We start from the raw sequence: 25,910 nt of genomic DNA on the forward strand, positions 1-25,910 counted from the left end.
GCAATAGGCAATAGTGAATAGAATTGAAAAGATTGAGGAATTTCTGAATTCTGATGAAGAAGAGCAAAGGGTAGAAGGGCAAATTTTAACTACATCTGTGGGTAAATCTCTCCGGGACAATTTCCACAAAGCTCTACCGACAGCTCTACCTGCCTTTCCAGTAATAACAACAGAGAAGGTGGTTGGTTCCAGAAACCCTAGGGTCATCAAGGAGGATACATGGGAGCCTGTCCGTATGAATGACCTCAAGGAAATTAAACAGGCTGTCATGACTTTTGGGATGCAAGCCTCTTTTGTTAAAGAGATGCTAAGATCTTGGGCCACGACAAACAGAGCAACCCCCTTGGACTGGCTCCAGCTGAGCTCTGCAGTACTTGAGAGTGGACCGCAATTGAAATGGCAATGCTTATTCAGGCAAGAGGCTAGACTCTTAGAACAGCAGGAAAAAGCAAAGGGAATTGACATTTCCCTAGATAAATTTCTAGGTGAAGGGCTCTTTTCCGACCCTCAGGAACAAGCTAATTTGGATGAAAACACACTCTCCATGTGTACTACAGCAGCCTTAAGGGCTTGGGACAGGGTACAAGACCCAGGACAGAGAATAGAATCATTTGTCAGAGTTAAACAGGGTCAGAGAGAACCCTTTAGTGACTTTTTACAAAGATTAACTAAGGCTGTACAAATAGGGATATCTGACCCAGAAGCAAGACGTATAATGATTGAGTCTTTGGCTTATGAAAATGCAAATGTGGAATGCAAAAGGATTTTGGGGCCTTTAAAGCTCAGATCAGCGCCTTTGGAAGAATGGGTCTTGCATACACTCAATGTTGATACATTTGATTATGGCACTGAAGCGTGGGTAGAAGAAGCAATTTCCAATGGTAAAAGGAGACACCAGAATACCAAATGTTTTAATTGTGGCAAAATGGGTCATATGAAAAGGAATTGTAGACAACGGATTTTCAGAAATAATAATAATAATAAGGCATCTTTCAGAAATAATAATAATAATGCATCTTCTAGAAATAACAGAAATAGGAGGACTCAGCCTTCAGGTTTATGTAGAAGATGTGGAAAAGGCAGACATTGGACGAATGAATGCAGGTCTACAAGAGATAGACAAGGCAACCTGATACAGTCGGGAAACGTGAGAGGGGGGGCCTCACAGGCCCCCATGGCAAACATGGTTCAGTCATATCCAGTTTCTGCAGAGAACGTGCCTCATCAGGACAATTAGGAAGCCCCATGCCTACTGTTACAAGCAATAATGATCAGAAAGATAAGTTACGTGTGTTTTGGCAAACTTCTATAAATGATCAAAGACCTAAACTGAGAGTGTGTGTAAATGGCATTTTTATTACTGGCCTGCTGGACACAGGTGCTGATGTAAGTATCATTACCCCAGAATCTTGGCATCCGTATTGGCCTCTTCAGAATGTAAATGTTCAGCTCCTGGGAATTGGAACCCTATCTCGAGTAAGGCAGAGCACGAGATGGGTTGAATGTATAGGGCCAGAGGGACAAATAGGAAAATTAAAGCCATATGTAGCCAATATCGCAATGAATTTATGGGGTCGTGACCTATTACAACAATGGAATACCGAAATTAACATTCCTGCTACTTCTAGAGCCTATAGTTCTGAGAATAATATTAAAAGATATTACAAACGGAGAAAACCGGCCATTCGGGCTGTACAAGAACAAGCAATTGATGTCCCTTCAGAGATACCAACAGCCTTGCCTCTAAAATGGTTGACTGAGAAACCAATATGGACAAAGCAATGGCCTTTAGCTGAGGAAAAGTTACAGGCTTTAGAACAGCTGGTACAAGAACAATTAGATGCTGGACATATAGAAGAATCTACCAGCCCTTGGAATTCTCCTGTATTTGTGGTTAAGAAAAAATCAGGTAAATGGAGAATGGTGACAGATCTCAGGGCCATCAACAAGGTTATTCAACCTATGGGCCCTCTGCAATCTGGAATTCCTTTGCCCTCTTTATTACCAAAAGGATGGCCTCTCATAGTTATTGATTTAAAGGATTGTTTTTTCACTATACCTTTGCAAAAAGAAGATAGAGAAAAATTTGCCTTCACAGTGCCTACTTATAACAATTCTCAACCTTCGAGGAGGTACCACTGGACCGTTCTCCCCCAGGGTATGTTAAATAGCCCCTCCCTGTGCCAATATTTTGTGAACCAACCATTGCAAATAATACGCAAGAAATTTCCCAAATCTATAGTATACCATTACATGGACGACATCTTGTTATCCGATTCAAACATGGATACCTTGAACAGACTGTTTGAAGAAATAAAGATACTTTTACCTAAATGGGGGTTGCAAATCGCTCCTGAAAAGATTCAGAAGGGAGATTCTGTTAATTATTTAGGTTATAAAATAGGTTTGCAAAAAATTAAGACACAAAAAGCACAAATTAGGAGAGATCGCCTACGGACTCTTAATGACTTTCAAAGACTGTTAGGAGACATTTCCAGTCTACGACCAACTATTGGAATAACACCTGATCTAATAATTCATTTGAACAAAACCTTGGATGGTGATAAAGATTTAAACAGTCCCAGAGAATTAACAGCTGAAGCAGAAAAGGAACTGACAATGATTGAGGAAAAATTACAACAGGCACATGTGGACAGGGTGAATCCAGAGCTCGATTGTATTCTTGTCATACTACCATCAAAAATTTCTCCTACAGGAATTTTAATGCAGAGAGATGATATTATTTTGGAATGGATCTTTTTACCACATAAACCAAGTAAGAAACTGAAAACTTATGTGGAAAAAGTCTCTGAGTTAATTATAAAAGGCAAGCTGAGACTTCGTCAACTAGCAGGCATAGACCCAGCAGAAATTATAGTGCCCTTCACTGCTGATGAACTAAAGAAATTATGGGAAGATAATGAACCATGGCAAAGAGCTTGTGCTAATTTTTTGGGAGACATTAATAACAACTATCCAAAAAGCAAGCGGCTTAACTTCATAAAGAGAACTTCTTGGATTCTTCCTCGAATCGTCCGTGATGCTCCAATAACTGGAGCCCGTACATTCTATACTGATGCCAATAAATCAGGGAAGGCAGGTTACAAATCAGAAGACTTGGATAAGGTGGAACAAAGTCCGTATAATTCTGTCCAGAAGGCAGAATTATATGCCATTCTTATGGTGCTAAGGGATTTTAAGGAACCTATTAATATAGTTACAGATTCACAATACGCAGAAAGAGTTATTTTACATATTGAAACTGCTGAATTTATACCTGATGATACTGAACTAACCTCATTGTTTATCCAGGTTCAAGATTTGATCAGGAACAGGCTTTGCCCTATGTACATAACACACATCCGATCCCATACGGGTCTGCCAGGTCCTCTAGCACAAGGTAATGCAGAAATTGATCAATTACTGATTGGTAGTGTGCTACAAGCCTCTGAATTTCATAAAAAACATCATGTTAATAGCAAAGGTTTGAAGAAAGAGTTTTCAATTACATGGCAACAAGCTAAGGAGATTGTAAAGAAATGCCCTACTTGCTCTTTCTATAACCAAACGTCACTGCCTGCAGGGGCTAATCCAAAGGGCACCCAAAGGAATGAAATCTGGCAGATGGATGTGTTCCACTTTGCAGAATTTGGCAAATTAAAATATGTTCATCACACCATTGACACTTATTCAGGCTTTCAGTGGGCAACTGCTTTAAGTTCAGAAAAAGCTGATTCAGTAATCACTCATTTATTAGAAGTCATGGCTATCATGGGTATACCTACACAAATAAAAACGGACAATGGTCCTGCTTATGTTTCTAGGAAAATGAAACGGTTTTTTGATTATTACAATATCAAGCATGTTACAGGTATACCATACAACCCTACAGGTCAAGCAGTCATAGAAAGATCAAATCGAACTATAAAAGATATGCTGAACAAACAGAAAGGGGTGGAAGACACCCCCAGAAATAGGCTACATAATGCTTTGTTAACCTTGAATTTTCTCAACGCTAATGAGAAGGGAACAACGGCTGCAGAAAGACATTGGATAATGGAAAAGTCTACTGAACTAAATCAACCAGTTTATTTCAAGGATGTGCTGACCTCACAATGGAAGCCAGGATATGTGCTACGTTGGGGAAGGGGTTTTGCTCTTATCTCCACAGGTGAGGAAAAATTGTGGATACCATCAAAATTAATAAAGGTTCGGTTTGAAGAAGAGAAGCCACTTGGAAAAGATAAATAACAATTCTTTCATAAGGATGGCGAACATACTGATGGTAAGAAATACAGATAGGTTGGAGGCAGGGTTCTTTTCTTATCTCCACAGGAAAATACTCATCTTCAAAGAAATTGAGGGACCCTGAATATTTAATTACTGATGGATGGACACATTTTGTAAGTATTAATTTTTATTTATATATCTTATTAAACATTTCTTTATAAATATATAGAGCTGGTTTTGAAGTTGGACTCTGGCTCAGTCCCTCTCCAATTCCAAGCCTGTTAGTAAGAGAAAAACCCAGAGTTTCTGGAATTTCTGTCTCATGTCAAGAGCCATGATATGGGACAGAAAGAAATATGAGTTTAGAAAACATCCTTGCTTTTCTTCATATCTATCATACTTTTCATTGAATATATATATCATGCCTTTTATTGAATATATATATGTATGTATATATATGTCTATATGATTAATGTTTAAGTTTTTCACAATGAACAATGAGTTTTTCCCCGAAGTGACATTTGAAGTTTCCAGGAAGAAGATGGGGCCCCACAACAACAACTCTACCTGGTTGATATGACGTCATGATACTGATAGCGCTACTACAAGACCTGTTTTGGATACCAGCTGCACAAGACGATCCCAACTTGGTTAGCTGAAATGGTGCACATCTTGTACAACATTCTGGCCAGACCTCCACAAAATACTCAGAGACTATTTGCAATTTTAAAAGACATTGATCTTGAAACTTAACCATCATTTTACTTTCACAGGATCCCCCAGAAAGAACGTCGCCCCCATGACAGCTGGAAGTAATTCTAGAGGACGACGTCCCCTCTCCCAGTAAAGTTTACCCCTGGGTTTAGGGGCATCATTTAGGGGTTGGGAGGTTGGGGGAGGAATTTTATAAGCTCAGGGATCATTTTGAAAAAAAAAAAAGAGGGAATGATGGGATAATAGATTTATAATTGTGAGTTACTGCTTTTAGACAAATATATTGGTATCAATTCTTGTATATTGAAACAAAGTTAAATTATATTGACTATTGTATGCATGCATGTTTCTATGTCTGTTTAAAACATTTTTATGTATTGACATATATTGTATTGATATATATATTGTATACATTTACCATATTGCAATGTACATTTCTACCTCTGATTAAGATACTTATATAATGTTTGTGCATTGATATATATTTACCATATTGCAATGTATATTTGTACAGTGTTTATATTTGGAGGTCATTATCCTCATTTGTTACACAGTTGTTTATTGTCTTTGTCTTTAAGTTAGATAGATATTGAGAATTATATAGATAAATAGTCATCTAAGTTTGTCATTTATAATCAGACTAATCAGGTTCTTTAGATATATAGAGATTATACTCAGTATAGATAGATAATCTTCAACCTCTTCAAAGAGCTGTAGAAAATGGCCTTTAATCTAACTCAGAGTTTCGTGATAGTGAGACACAATTGCTCCTGGCAACACCACTCCATTCCCGAGAGAATGTTGAGCACCAAAGACACTCCACCTGGAGCCTTTCTATTTGGCAGAACTGGCCTTTGGGCAAAGAAATGCCTATACCTCAACCACTGACACAGATACAGAGCGTGCATCAAAAGATAAAACAGGACTGTCATATCCTGCCAAGACAGGGTAAGATAGTTTTGAAAAGTTCCTTGCCTTTAATAATGGTATGTCAGTTATGCTAGGCCTTAGCCAAAATTGGTTGACTCAACATTGCAAACGAGACTTTGGGTGATTGCCCAGGTAGTCAGTTGTCTGTCAATTGTTGCACATTTTGGATATATCTCGTTTGTTGAGTAGTGTTTATTCCCTTCTCAGATCTTTGACTGAGTTGAAGATTATATAATTGTAGTTACTCTTTACATTATTTGGACTCCTTGAGATAGAATGTTTAGCAAAGCTTTTGTTCTCAATATTGTTTGTTATATTTATTATTTGTTGTTATTGTATGTAGTTGTATTTGGTTTAGTTCTGTCTTATTTAGACAAAAAGGGGAGATGTAGGGATAAGTCCCGCCCCTTAGGGGGCGTGTTCGCCTCGGGCTAATGTCTGCCTATAAATTTGGCGAGCGTGCTCCGAGCTGTCTCTTCTACTTTCCTGGTCTCCGCGGGAACGGTGGTTCTGTAAGTCTATTTCTGCATTAAAACTATATATATATTTTTACAAACTGTCTGCATTCGTTTACGCCGCTACAACCCACCTATGTTCTAACCAATCAGGGCAAGCAGTTTATTTAATTAACCAATGACCTTCCTCCATCACACCTCTTGCTGCCTGGGGCAGGTGGGAGAGCTGGCTCTGAGGTCACAAGAGCATGAGGGCTGTCCCTGCCCCTCACCAGCTGCAGCACTTGGGAGAGTGGCCCCTACACCTCATCTGGAAACACAGTCGAGCTGGCCCTGATGGTGTAGGTGTGGGAAAGCTGACCCTGAGGGTGTGAAAGCAGGAAAACCGGCCCCACCCCTTGCTCATGGCTGCAAGGAGTGAACTAGCAAGAGCAATGCTGGAGAGCTCACTCTGGTGGTGAAGACAGGAGAGCTGGTGGGCTGGCCAACCCTGCAACTATCCAGGCCCAGAACCAGGCCCACCCCAACATTCATTCCATCTATGATCTGCTGGAGCTGCAGGATCTCCATGATACAGGGCAACAACAGGATATTTAAGAGGAGTCCCAGTGAGGGCCCAGTATTGATGGGGTAGCAGAAACTAGAGGTCTCGAACCAGACCAATGACTCTTTGCAACGAACACTTGCACATAAAGATACATGGACAAAAGGGTTACTGCGTGACTCACTGTCACACTGCAGCTTCCATGATGGGATTTTTTTTCCTTTCCTTTTTTTTTTCCTCTTAAGTTTCATTTTATTTTATTTTTTTGGGGGGGGGGAGGTTGCAAGGGTAGAGGGTTGTTATGAAGAGACAGGAAATGATGGGACCGAGATTCATAATTCAAATGCATAATGTGGAAGACACACAGAATAAATAAAGAGAAAGTTAAAAAAAAGAGTGCTGCTTACTGGCTTGTCTCTCACACCTGCTCCCTCTTTCTTATGCCATCCAGGATCGCCTGCCCAGGGGTGGCACTGGCCCCAGTGAGCTGGGTCCTTCCACATCAAACATCCATCAAGAAGATGCCTCACAGACTTGCCCACAGGTCAATATGGTAGGAACATTTTCTCAACTAAGGTTCCCTCTTCCCCAAGTGACTATACTGACAAAACACTAGCCAGCACACAGGGGGGCTCCAGTGGAAGCAAGGACGAAAGCCCTTTATTGTTGGTCCAGCTGTACAATACAAGCGGATCTTCACTGGTAAGCCTCACCAAGGCATATCCAGCCTTTTACCAAAGGAGACCACTACTGCCATAGCCCTGCAGCAACCACGAGGATGCTCACGAATGAATTCAATAGCAGACACTCAATGACCACCACCGAGAGCCATGACATAGTACTTTACTGCAGCAGGCCGAACAGAGGGTGGGCGTGGTGGTCTGAATAAGAATGGTGCCCCCTGTGAGTTTGAGGCTAGCCTGGCCTACATAGTGAATTCCAGGACAGCTGGGACAGCTATATACAGAAACTATATCTCAAAAAACCAAACAACAACAAAGAATGGCCCCTGTAGGCTCATATATTTGAATGCTTAGTCACCAGGGAGTGGAATTGTTTTAAATGATTACAAGAATTAGGAGGCATGGCCTCGTTGAAGGAAGTGTATCATTCACTGGAGGTGGACTTTGACATTTCAAAAACCGAAGCCAGGCCCAGTCTCTCGTTTCTGCCTGTGGATCAGGATACAGAACTCAGCTACTGCTTCCGCACCTACCTGATACAGCCACTCTTCTCTCCATGGTGACAATGGAAACTAGACAGGCCCCCAGTTAAATAAGAGCTGACTTGACCATGCTGTCTCTTCACAGCAGTAGAGCACTGACTAAGACAGGGGTTAGCTTGGGCTTCCTGGCACAGAAGGCTACAGACAAAGCAACTGGCTCTGGAGGCGCAGAGACCTGTGCATCCCGGACCCAGAGAACAGGAGGTTCCTGACGATGCCAGAGATGGGGCAGATAGCTCAGCGAGGACACTTCTCCATCCCGGACCCAGAGATGAGGCTCCCACTAGCTTCTGTGTTATGCCTTTCTCAGAAATGCCTGGAACAAAGTCAAGCTGAAGCAAGAAAAGGCTTCCTTCCGGTTTATGGGCTTGCACAGAGGAAGAGGCCTCTCCAGGTTAAAGTTGCCAATCAGGAGAAAAACATGTGGCCTCAGTGAAAGGAAAATGATGGGAACTAAACAGGAGAAGCAGGAGGTTCTAGAACTGAGACAGGAAGAGAGCAGCTGGAAATACCGCCTGTATTTCTACTGCAGGATTTGATGCACAGGTTCCTCAGTAAGTTTTACCAGCCAAGTAGAGGCCAGGCTCTGGACACAGCACATGACAGATGTGGCCATCAAGCAAACCTCATGCCTCTTCAAGTACAAGCACACAGAAGCTGTGCCAGACCGGGCTTAAAGAAAGGCACCAACAACCCCTCTACCGTGACTCCCTGAACTGCCTACTTTTCTATTGCTGTGGTAGAACACCATGACCACGGCAGCCTACAGAAGGAAGGGTGTATTTGGGCTTATAGTTCCAGAAAAAAAAAAAAGAGTTCATCATGGCAGCAAGCAGCAGGCATGGTGGCAGGAATAGAAACCGGAGAGCTCACATCTTGAACCACAAGCAGGAAGCAGACAGCAAACTGGCAATAGCATTTGTCTTTAAACTCTCAAATCCCACCACCAGTGGCACCCTTCCTCCTAAAAGCATCACTACCAGGGGACCAAGTATTCAAATGCCCCAGATAAGGGACATTTATCATTCAAAGCACCACACTGCCCCAGTCTGGATGAGCTGGCCTGTCTAAGCTGCTGGAAATTGCAGTGTGGCTACCAAGTACAACAAAGCATGCCAGGTTTGTATACCTATGCCTGCCTCTTCTCTCCTACAGGGAGACATCTTGCTAGCAGGGAAGGCCAATCAAAATCTGTAAGACACAATTCCTAGTGGACCTGTTTTTTTTGTTTTTTGTTTTTTTTTTTTACAGTTGTGATTTACCCAAATTTAGGTTGATATGGTAGTTTAAATGTTTTCCTTTATAAGAGTTGCTGTGGTCATGGTGTGTCTTCACAGCAATAGAAATGCTAACTAACACAGTTGGCAAGAATACTGTAGTATTCTCACTAATTGCTCAGAAAACAACACTTCAGAGTTCATTTCAGACAGTCCCCTGTAGTGTGGCCTACACTGCAGATCCTCTAGTGCTGAAGATCTATCCCACCATCATGGAAAGTCAAGGAGGAATGTGCTAGAAACCTGCCATTGGCGTGTACTAAGAAGTGAAAGCAGAGAGCCATATCAGTGTGACCTCTGCAGGTGTCACTGCTGTTCTCAGAGGATGCGACTCTTGGCAGCATGTGGCAGAGGCACAACTAGACTTGCTTGCCATGTGCACGGTTGCCACTGGCAACAGAGAGCATGTCAAGAAGATCCCACAGTACCCAGTCTTGGCCTTCCTTATCCATTCTTGTTACAGGGACAGTTGGGTGGATTCACCACTCCATCAGGTGCCCCCTGGACACCCTCTCCTCTCCTCTCCTCTCCTCCCCTCCCCTCCCCTCCCCTCCCCTCCCCTCCCCTCCTCTCCTCTGCCTTTCCTGGTATCCTCCTCCCTCATCTCCAGGTACTGACAGCTGATGGGGACACTATGCACTCCATTCATCTCCTTGAGATGCTCCATGCCAGATACACTGCAGCGTGTCAGTGTCTCGAAGGACACAACATAGTCCCAACCTTCTGTGGTCATCTTCCACCCAACCCTGCATTTGTTCACATGCTACATTTATACATACACAAAAAAATCCTAGACCAAAAGTGGTTATTCAATCAAAGTTTCTAGACGGAAGCAGGATGATGATAAGCATGGACTAGCTGCAGCTTACTGGCTTTTCAACTGGAGCAAGTGTTGGGGCAAAATCAAGCCTTCACTTGGGTGGGATAGTGGTAGCAATGAAACCTCAGGGTGAGTTTTCATGTCTTCAATAGTTTGTTCTAATGCAAAAATTAGTGAGAATGATGAGTAGCCAACAGGGTCCTCCTCCAGCTGTGGGAAGCTGGAAGAGGGCATCTTCCTCCTCTAGCTGTGGGAAGCTGGAAGAGGGCATCTTCCTCCTCTAGCTGTGGGAAGCAGGAAGAGGGCATCTTCCTCCTCTAGCTGTGGGAAGCAGGAAGAGGGCATTCTTTTTTGGTGTTCTGAAGTTCAGGCAAAGTAATGTGAACTATAAATTTAAATCTAACTTCAGCACAACATGTTAGCTGTGGGAGGTGAACTGATCTTGCAGTAAAAAATGAAATCCCAGATGTTTACAATATTATGCTACACACTTAATTCTGAGCTGCTATGTCAGATTTGTGTGGATATAAAAGTTTCAGAATTTCGCTTGAGAGTGAGACCTGAGAGCTGCAGATGTTGGGGGGAGCTGAACAAGACTGAAGACCAGGTGAGAATTTAGAGGAGAAGACAGTTTTGGGAGGACAGAAACTTAGCTCTCAGTTAATTCAAGAGTCAGGACATCTGGTTCAGTTGATGTGGGGGTGATTTACCAGGACTCAGTTCTACAGTGAGGCTCCTGAATGTTGCTGTTGCTGCAGCTGCTGAAACCTGAACTCAACACAGACCTGAGCCAGTCAGAAGCACTGCACTGACACATTGAAGATAGTAAAAATGTGTTTTTTTTCTGGAGCAAGATCTTTTGCTTCACATCCTCTGAGCATTGAAAGGGAGGAACTGTTTAATGATAAGCAGTACCATTAAGACCCAAACTCATGCCACGATGAGTCTTTCCTTGCCACGGTAGAGGGCTCCAGACGGACTGAAAATGGTGGTGGATGGGCACTTTGCTTCTTGGAAGATAGAATTACAGCAAATGCATAAGCAGAGTGTGAGCTCGCTGGGAACTGTGACCAACTGTTGATGGAGAGTCAGCAATAGGTCATCAGTTACCAGCACACGAGGCTACTACAGAGCTCCAGTGAACAGCTTACTGATACCATCCAGGGATCCAACTCCCGTCAACACCTGAATACAAACCCAGCTTTAGTAGGTCACAAAACAAAAAAACAATTTTGTTAAGAGAATACAAGAAGCAGAAGGCCACTCTAGGCACAAGGAAGGTTCTGAAAAGCAAAGCAAATAGACATGATTTGGAAAGTAATTTTAAGTCCCTAAGAGGAGCAGTTTTGTTCTGAACATTACAGACAAACAGACAAACCCCAAATAATCCATAGTGTCCAGTATATAACCTGACCCCTTCATTTCATTCCTTCTCGCTAGCGGTGGGGTGGTAGCAGTTTCTGGGGAGGTGGGACACCCTCTGGGAGGACAGGAGTGGTAGTGGGTAAGTGAGACATGTGTGGTGTGTGTGAGGGTCACAGGGATGTCTGACTCTGGAGTCCAACATTCTGAGGAAGTAGATTCCATAGGAATACATGCTAGACTAATTGAGCTTCCTGTTTCCTTTCCTTGAACACAAAGAATGTGGAAAGCGTGCCCTGAGGAGGGGAAGCATAGCGTGGCTCACAGAGGACAGAGCAGGATGCCCTGTGCAGCTGCCAGCAGCTTCTCACAGATCTATGGGAGCACTATTCATGTACTCAGAGCTATATCAATGTCCAGCTGATGGCCAGAGCAGCAGTGTGCTGCGGCTCAGTTAAGAATATATTCCAGAATGTTCCCTGATACATGTCCCTGTGTGCCTCAGTTCCTACTCTGACCCCAACAACACAGCCAGGATGTCTGTGGTTATGACTGTAGATACAGGTGGATATGGAGTGGCCAGGAGATGCTACCAAACAAAAAGGTCAGGCTGGCCCTTTCAAAGCAGACTGACTACCCTTCTGACAATCCTTCTTAGAATGGGAGAAACTGCCGGTAAAACTCCTAACAAAGGATTAAACACCTACTACACAAGAAGCCTATCAGCGAAGCAGCAACAGGAGCCTGTGTGAGCGTGGCCCTGGGGGGAAGCCCCTTAGAACAGCACTCAGGGGAAGGGACTGAGGACGAGAGGTGCAACCGCAGGTCCAGCGGGTCACAGTCCAGCCAAGTGTCTGGCTTGAGTCGGGAAAGAAAACCACACAGTGCTGCTGGAGGGGACAGAGGATGTGGAGCTGCTTCAACAGTAATCTGGTCTCTTGCTAAGCTGAAAACTCAGCAAAACCACTTTTAACTCAGACCTTGGAGAAGCCCATGATGTTCACACAGAGGAACGTGCAGTGCGTCTACACTAGTCTTTGTAAGAGCCCCACACTGGAAACCTGGAGGGATAGATGTTTCTATTGCCTGGGAAGGAATTTGAGCAACCTGGGGAAAGTAGGGAACCAAGGGAGACAGGCTCCTGAAACAGACAGCAAGCATGTTCAGTGAACATGGGTGAACACGTGACACCTAGATCAGGGAGCATGGGAGCTCCTGGTTGGAGGGCTTTGCTGAGAGGGCATGACTGGCAATAAGAGCTGGAGTCAGGGGGCTCAGTGCTGGGGAGGGACATGCAGCCTTGGCAGGAAAGAGCAGTAAGTGTGGGGGCAGAGGCCAGAGTACTGTGGGCACTGGGGCTGCTCTGCTTGAACTTGTTGTCCTCCTTGCTGCTCCCACGAGCAAGAAGGAGGCTCTGTGCAGCAGAGCAGCTGGAACTCACAGCTGAATACTGGATAGGAACCGCTGAACTGTCTGACAAATATATCAAACACAGCACTGTCCCTTTCGTGAATGAAAAACAAAAAAACCTCAGCTTCATCAGCTTCACATACAACTCATCAAGTCTTGTTATGAGCATCCGGAATGGGCACAAATTCTGCCCAATCTTAAATGAAATATATTAAAGCTTGTTCATAAAAGTTATTTGTTTGTATGACTATAACCTCCTCCTTTTTAGTGCACATTTTAATGATTTGCTTTGCTTATATATTGTGAGCTAAAATGAAATGAATGAATCAAATTCTTACATTTATGCTTGTTATGCCACAAATGATAAGAGGCATTTGCCAGCGTCCAGCCTATCACTGTGGATGCATGTTAACATTCCAGCACGTGAGATTTATGTCCATTTCATAATTCAAATTAGCTGCTTAATGATGCACAACTCCCGTCTTTCCTTCATCCACATCCCGGGTGCCACTTAATTTCAGCTAGAAGCAGAATATAGTCTGCATATCTGCATGCTCTACAGGCTGCACACCTGCATGCTCTACAGGCTGCACATCATCTGCATGCTCTACAGGCTGCACATCATCTGCATGCTCTACAGGCTGCACATCATCTGCATGCTCCACAGGCTGCACATCATCTGCATGCTCTACAGACTGCACATCATCTACATGTTCTAAGACTGTACATCTGCATGCTCTACAGGCTGCACACCTGCATGCTCTACAGGCTGCACATCTCCATGCTCTACAGGCTGCACATCTGCATGCTCCACAGGCTGCACATCATCTGCATGCTCTACAGACTGCACATCATCTACGTGTTCTAAGGCTGCACACCTGCATGCTCTACAGGCTGCACATCTGCATGCTCTACAGGCTGCACATCTGCATGCTCTACAGGCTGCACATCTCCATGCTCCACAGGCTGCACATCTCCATGCTCCACAGGCTGCACATCATCTGCATGCTCTACAGGCTGCACATCATCTGCATGCTCCACAGGCTGCACATCTGCATGCTCTACAGGCTGCACATCTCCATGCTCTACAGGCTGCACACCTGCATGCTCTACAGGCTGCACATCTCCATGCTCTACAGGCTGCACATCATCTGCATGCTCTACAGGCTGCACATCTCCATGCTCCACAGGCTGCACATCATCTGCATGCTCCACAGGCTGCACATCATCTGCATGCTCTACAGACTGCACATCATCTGCATGCTCTACAGACTGCACATCATCTACATGTTCTAAGACTGTACATCTGCATGCTCTACAGGCTGCACATCTCCATGCTCTACAGGCTGCACATCTCCATGCTCTACAGGCTGCACATCATCTGCATGCTCTACAGGCTGCACATCATCTGCATGCTCTACAGACTGCACATCATCTACATGTTCTAAGGCTGCACATCTGCATGCTCTCCAGGCCTCACATCTGCATGACCTTCAGGCTGCACACCTGGAGAACATAGCTTCAGACTGTACAGTGACAGAGCTGCTCTACACCTGGACTCAAACAGCTGCTCCTATTCTTCATGGAAGCATGTTCTTTGGAAAGTCCCCACAGAAGTCTCTGCACTCCTGAGCAATAGACGTGATAATACTGGACAGCAGGACACTGGCGGTCAGAAGCCAAGGGGAGCTGAGCTTTTTATCATGTCCTCAGGAAACACCTGCTTTTTAGAGTCCTCCAACACCTGTGTCAAGTTTCAGCCGCCACTGATATGAAACAGTAACCTGCATCTGCGATTCATGGGATGTCACCAGGAAGAGTCCAGATCCTCCGTGAAGCTATGTGCTTACTGGCTTGGGAGCTTGGTGCCCCTGAGAGATGAACCTCTATGGTTCGTGTTCTATGCTTTGTCAGTCACAGACAAAACCTAAATCACAACTAGCTCTTAACCCTGAGGCCAAGGTAGAGTGCAGCAGAGGTTGGACCAGCTTCTGCCTGTGAGGAGGGCTAAGAAAATGGTTCTTAGGCTGAAGGAAAACAGCTATTCTTCATGAGAAAAATTAGTTAACTCCTGAGGATCACAGCTATCAAGGAAAATGGACTAGCTGTAACTCTTTTTCCCCAGTTTCTAAACACACTGATGTCCTTAACCTGTCAGAGCTATCTGTACACAACAGGGCCACTCCTCCTTTTGGGTGACTTAGGTAACTTTAATTAATGACTTGATTGGATTTGGAATCATGTGGGAGACACCCTCTCGTCCTGCCTGTGAAGACATCTCCAGAAATGTTTAACTGGTGTGGAGAACCCACCTTGAACGTGAGTGGCTCCATCCCCCAGGGTGGGGGTCCAAAGAATTCAAAGAAAACGAACAGAGCCCCAGCATCCCATCTAACTCTCTGGGCAGGCAGATGGCAGGTGAGATGTGACCAGCTGTCTCACACACCATACTTCCCCTCCGGGATGGGCTATGTTCCTTCTGAAATGCTGAGTCAAAATATCCTGTCCTTCTTTAAGTTACTTTATCCAGTGATTTTAACACAGTAGTGAGGGAAGTGTGGTATGGTGGTGTGAATGAGAATGGCCCCATAATCTTGTGTATTTGAATGCTTGGTCCCTGGTTGGTGGAACTGTTTGGGGAGGATTAGGAGGCATGGCCTTATTGGAGGAGGTGTGTCACTGGGGGTGGGCTTTGAGGTTTCAAACACTCTCTTCTGTCTAAATCTGCTGTGGATTTAGATGTGAGCTCTTAGCTGCTGTGCTAGCTGCCTAAAAAGCACTCTCACATCTCCATCCAACCCTCTGGAACCAGAAGTCTGTTTAAACCCTTTCTTTTGTAAGTTGCCTTGGACATGGTGTTTCATCACAGCAACAGAAAAGTAACAAATACATATGGTGGAAAAAAAACAGCCTCTAATGCTCACTGCCCAGAACCTCGCATGTGCTAAGTCACTGAATTCCAACCTCCAGTGCTCACTGCCTAGGACCTCATATGTGCCAAGTCACTGAACTCCAACCTCCAGTGCTCACTGCCCAGGACCTCACATGTGCTAAGTCACTGAATTCCAACCTCCAGTGCTCACTGCCTAGGACCTCATATGTGCCAAGTCACTGAACTCCAACCTCCAGTGCTCACTGCCTAGGACCTCACATGTGCTAAGCCACTGAACTCCAACCTCTAGGGCTCACTGCTCAGGACCTCACATGTGCTAAGCCACTGAACTCCAACCTCCAGTGCTCACTGTCCAGGACCTCACATCAGCTAAGCTACTGAACAATATCCCAGCGTTCACTGCCTTAACATGGGAAGAAGACCCTCGAGCAGTGCAAACCTGGGGACGAGGAAAGAGTGGGGCAGCATCAGGAACACTTGCCTGCTCCCAGGATGGAAAGCACCCCTGAATCACTACCGGAGGCTGCATCTCTCTTCTGTACATGGGAATGTCTTTGGGAATGGATGTGGAGTGTACTGATGGACACTGGGAGGGTGTGGGTGACCTGTTCATTGAGAGGGCAAACTGACGACTCTGATGGCACTCAGGACACAGCAGGTACCTTCCCAGCTACAGTGTGGGGGTGGGGCACTGGTGTGTGGTGTCCCAGGGCAGACTCACTAGAGGGGAGCCTCTGCCCCACCTTCTCTAGCTGCTAGTGGGGTGGGGGGGCATGGCTTCTAGATGTCACACCTCATAGAGCCTGGGTATGGTTCTTCACCTGGCTGCCCTACTTGTACAGAGGATAAAGGGATTGATTAGGCCCTGGTTGAGTGAAAGGCATTAGCCATTAAGGATTGGAGATCGACCTCTGAGGTCAGTCTGTCTGATATGAAGTCTGTCTGGTATGCTGGTTCACTTCTCAAACTCACAAACCCACTTCGGATAGGGCTTGGAGCTAAGCTCTATTTTAAGTGGATCCTCCTTATAAGCTTAAGTTCTTCTAGTCAGAAGCAACATTACCAGCTTAACCTGATCTACACAGTTACGGGCCGACCTTGGATCCCGCTCTCTTGAGTTAAAAAAGGATGAGCTCCTCCTAGCTCTATTTTGTGAGAGGTAACAGGGACAGGGGACAGAACAGGCCAATGACACAGAGCCACCTACTCCACTCTCCTCACATCCCTTCAACGCCTCAGGATCTGAGCTTAAAAACAACACAAAAAGCAGCTGAACACTTTATCTGCCCAGCTTTCTCGATGGATTTGTCAGCCAACAAGAGCTAAGATGCTGATGTGAATTTAAGGCTTAACACTTGCCACCAACCCTGTCTTTACACCCTTGGTCCTGCCTGATTCTGCCAGCTGCATTTTCTGACAACCAGGGTGACTCTTTGTAGAGCTGCTGGGGTGCACAAGTGGGGTGCACATAAGTGAGGCCCACCAGCCTCACAGAAGGATGGCACAAATCACGAGTGAACTCAAAACAGCACAGAATAGTAGGTGCATAATCACTGCTGTGCCAGCTACGGCACAGCCACTTACACATAACAGCATCTCTACACTCAGTGCAGGATTTCCCACCTTGCTCTGTGATTGAGGGTGCTGAAGCACAGATACCAGTGGGAGGCAGCTTTGGCCAGGCAGGTGCAACTGAAGGGCCCAGCTCCCAGCAGCCAGTTCCAAGCTGGTCAGAAGACATCTTCCAAAATGGCTTTCTCCAGGGACACAGTGTGGCTGTCTCTGTAAGACCCTACACCTCCGTGTCTCACTTTCTAGTGCTGTGCTGAGGCACCATGACTGAGGCAACTTACCAAAGGAAGTGCTCAATTTGGCTTACCCTTTCAGAGACTAGAGTCCAGGACAGTGGAGCAAAGGGACAGTTGAGAGCTCACATCTTGATCCACAGCCACAAGGCAGTGCACTGGGAAGCACTAGTATCTGTTGAAACCTCAACGCCCACTTCCAGTGACACTCCTTCTCCAACAAGGCAATGCCTCTTAAACCTTCCCAAACAGTGCCATCAACTGGGGACCAAGCATACTCATCCAAATAACCATGCTTGACACAAGGATTCAGAGTTTTCCTTTCCTTCTCTCCATCCTTAGTCTTGCCCCTGTTCTAATACAGCCCATGCTATGGCCTGGTGATTCCAAACAATGATAGAGACTGTGATGCCCTTGGTTGCTATAACCAAATTTTAAGATAAATTAAAAACAGAGACTCCCAGGAGCTGTCAAGATAGAAAGATAAGAATGTCTCGGGGATCTTTGCTTTTATTTCAGGAACATGTGTACTTGTGCTATGCCATGGCATAATGTCAGTGCACACTTGGAGAACAGTGGGTAACAGGTTCTAGCAGGTGCTGGCCAGGCGGCTTCTAAGTGACCCTTCCAGGTCAGCCTGCACCAATAAGTTCTTCCAGGTCAGCCCAATCACAAAAACTGCATGAGATTCTATAGCTTCGGGCTTTGTGCAAGGCTACTGATTTAGTTTTTCATGATTGGGTGAGGAAAACCCAGGAAATAATTTTGCATAAGCCCCAACAAAGCAGAGCGGATACACACAACACACAGACGCGCAGCACCGCCCCTTACCTCTGCGTCCTGGGTACATAACAAAGCAGAGCGGATACACACAACACACAGACGCGCAGCACCGCCCCTTACCTCTGCATCCCGGTACACAACAAAGCAGAGCGGATACACACAACACACAGACGCGCAGCACCGCCCCTTACCTCTGCGTCCCGGGTACACATGTGGGTAATATTCATAGTACAGGTCCGGCTGGTCCAGAGTTCCGAAGGGTTCAAATTCTATTGCAGCATTCTGGAAAAGGCCCAACTTCACCAGCAGTGCCAGCCTCACAAACCAGAGCTGAAATGCAGGACGAGACAGAAGGTCACGCCATGTCAGCTCTGTCTGCAAGACCTTGTGTGGAGCCTGACCTCTACTACAAGGAAGTCAGGACTCAGGGCTAAGATTACTCTTGTCCTCACATCTGCACAGGTTCCGTGTTTACAGAAATATGCTGAGCTCCACAGCAGCAATGTGAACAGTTTCATTTCACTGAGTATAATTCAATAATACAAGGTGTGTGCCTAAGCATCACAACAGCTTCTGAAGAGAAAACAGCCCCTTTTATTACAGGGAACCATGCTGTGGGGAACTCTGTGGTGGGGTTTGTGGAAACACAGCGGTAGAAAAAACAGCCCTCTTACTGTGGGGATCCTGCAGTGGGGTGAGTAGAGACATGGAAGTGGGGAAGCGTAGAGAGGGGTGGGGCACACAGGTTGCGTAAGATGGCCCTTCAGAATGGAAGGGCTGATCTGAGGAGGCCCACCCAGGGTGGGGAGACTGCACTGAACACGGGTTTGAGCAAGCTGCCATGGTCGTGAGAGTGAGAGGGCGTCATTTGAGACCATATTGGCCATGACAAACAGGAGGAAAGCATGAAAGGTGGCTAGGACACCGTGTCCACAAGTGAGCGACTCTGGACATGGAGGGCATTGGGGCTGAGGGACCACTGCCCCATTCTCCAAGTGCACAGGCTCTCGGTGGGAAGGACGCAGACAGCAAGAAGCCTGCCACAGGCTGCTCCACAGACAGCCCACTGGAAGCTCTTCTCAGTGGTGCAGAGTCTGGGGACATGGTCCATTCTGGGACTCCTGGTGACATTGAAACTGAAGTTAAAGACTCCACAGGGAGGGGGCCCTGAAGGACTTCCAAGGCTATTCTTCACTGGAGGAGTGTCCTTCCGTGTAAGTCTCTCTTTTCACACATTTTAGAACACGTAAGCTCTACACTTGCTGGAGACCGAGACCTTCAGGTCACTTGGGAGGAATTAAACATGCAGGAAATTTGGGAAGGAAGGACCACTGACCTCTCGTGGAGATCAACTTCAGAATGTAGGAATCCCTATCCTGTTCATCTTACATGAAAGGCTACAGTCCTGTGTGCCCCCACATGACGATAAACCATCTAACAGCATGACAGAAAGGGAGCTGACCTGCAAGGAATCCGTGGTGTGGCTGGTGGGCAGCCCACTCTTGCCATAGCCTTGTCCGTGGGCAGTGAGCAGACGTCCGCACAGGTCGACCGCTGCCCTCCAGTTCCTGCAGCTCTGTAAGAACAGGAGCAGGAGGTGTCAACTGCACATGCACTTTCTTCTTTTAAGGAAGCAGAGCCGTCCAGATCTTAATAACCAGGGCAAAGACGGCTGGCTAGCTGGCACAGAGGCCAATGTCACTTGACAACATGGCCCATGTGACTTAGCAGTAAAAGGTACAAGGAGCAGGTGTCAGTCAAGAGATTCAGATCACAACATTAAAACTGAATGAGGCACAGAACATGGGGAGGTTGCTGGACAGCTCATCCTCGTTCCTAATCTAGAAGACGGATGCCCTTTGTAGCAGAGATACCTCTAGACCCTCATGTTGATGTATAATCAATGTTAAATGTGTTAGACACATATGTGCTGTAGGAGCATCACGATCTATAAGATATTGTGTCTTCTGTGTTCAGCACAATTCTATTTCCTCAGTATGAATGGTCAGTGAACAAGGTGAAGGCAGTCATGGCAGGACTGCCCACCAACACACATTTCCTTTATGCCACTTCCGGTCACACTTGAAGCATGGGAAGGCTAGCAACAAGGGCAGACAGCTCATTTGTCTGGGCTCTCACATTTGTCTCTCCCCTATGCCATAATAGGAAGGGACCACTGGGCAGAGCTACAGGACATCAGTGCTTTAACCTATGTGGGAACTTGAAGATGCTTAGACGTAGTTTCTCAGTGTAACCGGCACTAACTGCACAGTAGATCATGGAGGAGAGAGAGAGAATGAGTCAGCACAACTTAGACTTTTCGCTGGTTCTCGGGTGTTCTGAGTAAGCATGATTGGATATCTGAGGAAGACACAATTGGAGACAGCTTCTCACTACTGTCTCATAAATAGGCAAAGATGGTTTATTTAGTCAGCACCTCCTACAGGCAAAGTGGTGAGCGTCCTTATTACCGCTAGGATCTGTAGATGGAGCAGCGGGCTGCGTTCCTGCCGCCTGGCTCCTGGCCGCTTATGCCCCGAAATAACAACACACAAACTGTATTTATTTAAACACTGCCTGGCCCATTAGCTCTATCTCTTACTGGCTAACTCTCACATCTTGATTAACCCATTTCTAATAATCTGTGTAGCACCACAAGGTTGTGGCTTACCAGGAAAGATTCAGCATGTCTGACCTGGTGGCTGGCTCCATGGCATCTGACCTCACTTCCCTTCTTCCCAGCATTCTATTCTGTCTACTCCACCCACCTATGTTCTGACCTATCAGGCCAAGCAGTTTCTTTATTAATTAACCAATGAAAGCAACAGATAGACATATGACATTCCCACATCAAGGATCTCACAAGGAAGAACGGCACTATGTGAAGTTTGATTCAATTCAATTCCAGATAATATATCACAGAAGAATCTGTTGGACATGCATGTGTGCACACACACAGGAAGGAGAAGATCCGTGCTTGCTCATGCACGTGTATCAAAGATCGGTGACTCGGATGGGAGAAGCCACCTGGGATCGTGGTAGAGGGAGACTTACAAAATAGCAAGTGGTCGGAATGAAGGGAGAACACGGCCCATGTGGGCATGGGAAAATTGTGTCCCTGAAACCTGTGTAGCGTGGGAAGAGAGCACAATGAACAGCCCAAGGTGACTGTGGGGACCCAGGGCTGATCAGAGCGCAGCAATTGCAGAATGATCTGGATTTCATGCAGGAATGATGGGGCTAGATATGGCAGCAAATGCCTGTTGCCCTACACAGTCTGAGGTTACACAGTGAGTCCGAGGCCTGTCTAGGTGTGGTGGTCTGAAAGAAAATGGCCTTCATAGACCCACAGGGAGTGGAACTATTATGAGGTATGGCCTTGTTGGAGGAAGTGTGTCACTGGGGTGGGCTTTAAGGTTTCAGACGCTCAAGCTTGGCCCACTGTGTCTCAATCTCTTCCTGCTGCTTGTGGATCCAGATGTAGAGTTGTTGGCTACTTCTCCAGCACCAGATCTGCTAGCATGCCAACGAGTTTCCCACCATGGCGATAATGGACTGAACCTGAACTGTAAGCCAGTCCCAATGAGATGTTTTCCTTTCTAAGAGTCGCCATGGTTACGTTGTTTCTTCACCGCAATGGAAACCATAACTAAGATACTCAGCTACACAGAAAGAGCCTGTCTCAAAAAACAGAGCAAAACAAGACAACCAAGAGCCCCATGAACAAATAACAACAAAAATAAAACTCCAAACTCAAAAACCAAAATAAAAGGGTGTGACAGTCTCAAGATAACGTGTACTCAGGTAAGGCCCCATTGTGCCTGGGCAAAAGAAATCCAGACCTTGCTTCACTGAGGACAAGGACTCAACTTCTAATTGCTGCAAATGGACAAAGGGCAAAAACAGAAAACCAGAAAGGTGTCTAGACGGTGACACAGGTGTGGAGCTGGTACAGAACTACCACATCAATCTAAATTTGGGCAAATCACAACTGTATAAAAACAAAAAAATGAAAAAAAAAAACCAGGTCCATTAGGAATTGTGTCTTACAGATTTTGACCGGCCTTCCCTGCTAGCAAGATGTCTCCCTGCAGAGAAATGCAGATCAAAACAACTCTGAGATTCCATCTTACACCTGAAAGAACGGCCAAGATCAAAAACACCGATGTCAGGAGTCAGCAGTTGTTACTGAGTGGCCTTGGGTAGCCCTGGGGCACACAGCTGCCACAGAAGATCTGTGGGTGTTTTGTGGACAGGCCCAGTGATGTGAGATGTCCTTCTGTACACTGTGAATATCTGTTGCTCTCATTGGTTGATAAACAAAGCTGATTTGGCCTATAGCCAGGCAGAAGATAGCTAGGTGGAAAAGTCAAACTGAATACTGGGAGATGAAAGGGCAGAGCCAGAGACGCCAGCAGCTGCCCAAAAAACAACATACAGCAGATTGGTAAGAGCCATAGCCATATGGCAATTCATAGATTAATAGAAATGGCTTAATTTAAATGTAAGAGCTAGTTAGTAATAAGCCTGAGACATCGGCCAAACATTTATAATTAATATTAAGCCTCTGAGGGGTTATTCATGAACTGGTGGGCAGGAGAGAAACCTCCCATTTGGAGCATAGATTATTGCTTACTTGGGTATGACAAAAAATACCGTCCCTTGTACATGGCAGGCATGTAGTAAATATGTGTCTCATATGCTTTCCTTACTGTACAACTGTCTGCCTGTGTGAGCAAGCATACATTTGCATCAGCGCTGTGAGCTGCCTGGGCTAATGCAACCATTAGGGGGAAGCATAATTACACCAATAATTCAAAAGCGCTTCATCTGGCCACCTCTGAGAACCTGTCTGTCTTTGTCTCCAACCCCTCCCAACCTGCTGTACTACTCTGCAGTCACTTGTACACTGATCCTACTCCAGGCAAACAGGCAGAGCTATGGGAGCAGATTTGTAGTGGCATTTCACTTGTATTTTAATAAATAAAACTTGCCTGAGGATCAGAAAAGTAAAACAGCCACACTGGCCAGCCCTGTAGACTAGACAGCAATGACACACACCTTTAATTCCAACAGCCACACAAGCTTGCCATAGAAACCAGGTGGTAATGGTGTCTGCCTTTAATCCCAGGACTAGAGAGGATTATAAAATGGGAGAAGCCAGCTCTCAGTCTCAGTCTGAGATTTTTGAAGGCAGGATCGCCATTTTTGGATTGAGATAGAGGTTAAGAGCCAGTGGCAGTCTATTTTGCTTTTCTGGCCTTCAGGTTGAACCCCAATTTCTCTCTCTGAGTTTTTATTATTCGTGCAACACGGACTCACCTTTCGGACCTGGGCATACTCTCCCTCCTATTCTTCATTTCCTCATGCACATGCTCAGCCTGGTTGTACTGACCCAAGGACGGGATTCAGTTCAACCAGGCTGAGCCTCCAGTGGTCAGTGGCCACCAAAGATCAACAATATCTAAGTGTTTCCTTCCTTGGCATTTAATTTCACATGGGACTAAGGAAGGAATGAGGGTGTGTGTGTGTGTTTGTGCATACACGTGGAATGCCAGAGGACAGCCTTGGTTTCATTCCTCGGATATGCTCCATCGTGTTTTCCTGAGACAGCGCCTCTCACTAACCCAGAGTCCTAACGGTTGATCTGTCTGTTTCCCCAGTGCTGAGATAACAAGCATATGATTACAAACACACAAAAGCATGCCTGGCTTTTAAACTCATGTTCTAGTGATCAAGCTTGGGTTAAAGTAGTTGCACAGTGAGTACATTATTGGTTGACCCATCACCATAAATAAAAGAATTCTTTACTGCAGTATTTCTTTCTTTTTTTTTGCTTCATTTCTTTTTTTTTTTGTATTTTTCCATTTAAAAATTTACACTTCCTCCCCTTCTCCCATTCCCCTCCCGCTCCCCTACTCACCCTCCTCCCTCCCACTCCCTGCTTGAGAGAGGACAGGGAACCCTGCCCTGTGGGAAGTCCAAGGCCTTCCAGGTCTAGGAAGCTGAGGAAGTCAGGACAGCGAGGGGTTGGTCCACCCACTGAGACAGTGTACCTGTTCTAATGGGAGCTCACCAAATCCAACTGGACCGGGACTGAACTAGCATGTGATCAAACCGGACTCTCTGAATGTGGCTGACAATGGGGGCTGACTGAGAAGCCATTGATAAAGGCACTGGGACTTGTTTCTACTGCACGTACTGGCTTTTTGGGACCCTAGTCTATTCGGATGTACTGCAGTATTTCTATAGACATTCAAAGAATTGGGAGCAGACAGTAAGCATAGCAAAACAAAGGACAATAAATAAAAGTATTTACTTACATTAACAAAGAAACACAAACCATAAAAAAAGCAAATGCCTTTGTTAGCCTAAGAAGTCAGAATAAAAGTTTCAAAAACTAAAAACAAGATAAAAATGAGACCAAATAAGGAGATACTAAAGTGACATCAGGGTCAAGGTACATGGTAACACTCTTTCTGGAACACAGTATGTGTTAACAGCCGTAAAAATGATCATACTCTTTGAGGTTGTCATTTCCCTCCAAAGGCTGACCCTGAAAAAGGACCGTGGGCGGGTGATCTGCCCCAGGGTGTGTATGAGGCCCCTGGCTACAGAACCACTAAAGATATTCATGGTAAGCCACGTCAAAGGAGCTGGGACAAGTGCACAGCATACTTCCGTGCCGGACCCCATCAATGGTGACTGCTGGAGAACCAAGCAAGGCTGAGGTGGCCTCAGGAAGCAAACAGGAGAGGGACCAGCTCTGTGGAAACTGCACACGATGGCCACACCGAGCTGGCCACCACAGCCTCTCCCGTATGAAACAGACTGGTTCACACCGGCTCAACACCAGGAGTGGAGAGCAGAGCAAGAGGAAGGCTGAAGGGCGGAGGCTGCCAAGGTGGCAGAGGAGCACACACGAGGTCACCAGTGCTCTGGTGAGAGCTCTGCCATCACCTGGACGGGGGACCTGGCTCAGGGCAGCGAGCAGTCTCCAAATACTCTTTCATTACTGCTCAATTTCCTCAGCATCAACATTTCACAGGTAGCTACTTCAACTGTTAGCTTAGCTGGAGGCACCCTACATTAGTAACTGATGCTAGAAAAGGGGCTAAGAAAATGCTCCTTAAACACAAAACTACAGGGGAATAACATGAAATCTGAGGGTAGTCTTGTAAATATACTTTCATTTTTTTGGGTAACATTACCTTCGCAGACACACATATACAATGTCTGTGTGCCAAATACAAAGGCCTTGTATGTATCCGCATCTGGGCTAATACAAATGTCCCATCTGTAAGCTCAGAAGCATTGTGAACGAAAGGCTGCACCCCCAGAAGCAGCTCCCACATCTGGCCCTCTGGAAATGGACGTGTCCATTTCCATCTTCCCACTGCAGTGACAGTTCTGCCCCAACCCTACCCAGCGACACCTTTTCCATCACGGTACTTCAGAACCA

At 45.7% G+C, this 25,910-nt stretch overlaps 1 protein-coding gene across 1 annotated transcript in view; it reads right to left on the reverse strand.

Moving 5' to 3' along the window:
• The window catches only part of Trappc12 (trafficking protein particle complex subunit 12), a 75,513-nt gene that overhangs the window by 25,050 nt on the left and 24,553 nt on the right, over positions 1 to 25,910 (reverse strand). The window contains exons 4-5 of the mRNA XM_075984128.1: positions 19,911 to 20,024; positions 18,640 to 18,778 (exon numbers count right to left, since the gene is read on the reverse strand). Coding sequence (XP_075840243.1) covers positions 18,640 to 18,778; positions 19,911 to 20,024 — 253 coding nt within the window. The remainder of the gene's footprint in view (positions 1 to 18,639; positions 18,779 to 19,910; positions 20,025 to 25,910) is intronic.

This window comes from Microtus pennsylvanicus, chromosome 8, assembly GCF_037038515.1.
Source record: "Microtus pennsylvanicus isolate mMicPen1 chromosome 8, mMicPen1.hap1, whole genome shotgun sequence".
Taxonomy (NCBI): domain Eukaryota; kingdom Metazoa; phylum Chordata; class Mammalia; order Rodentia; family Cricetidae; genus Microtus; species Microtus pennsylvanicus.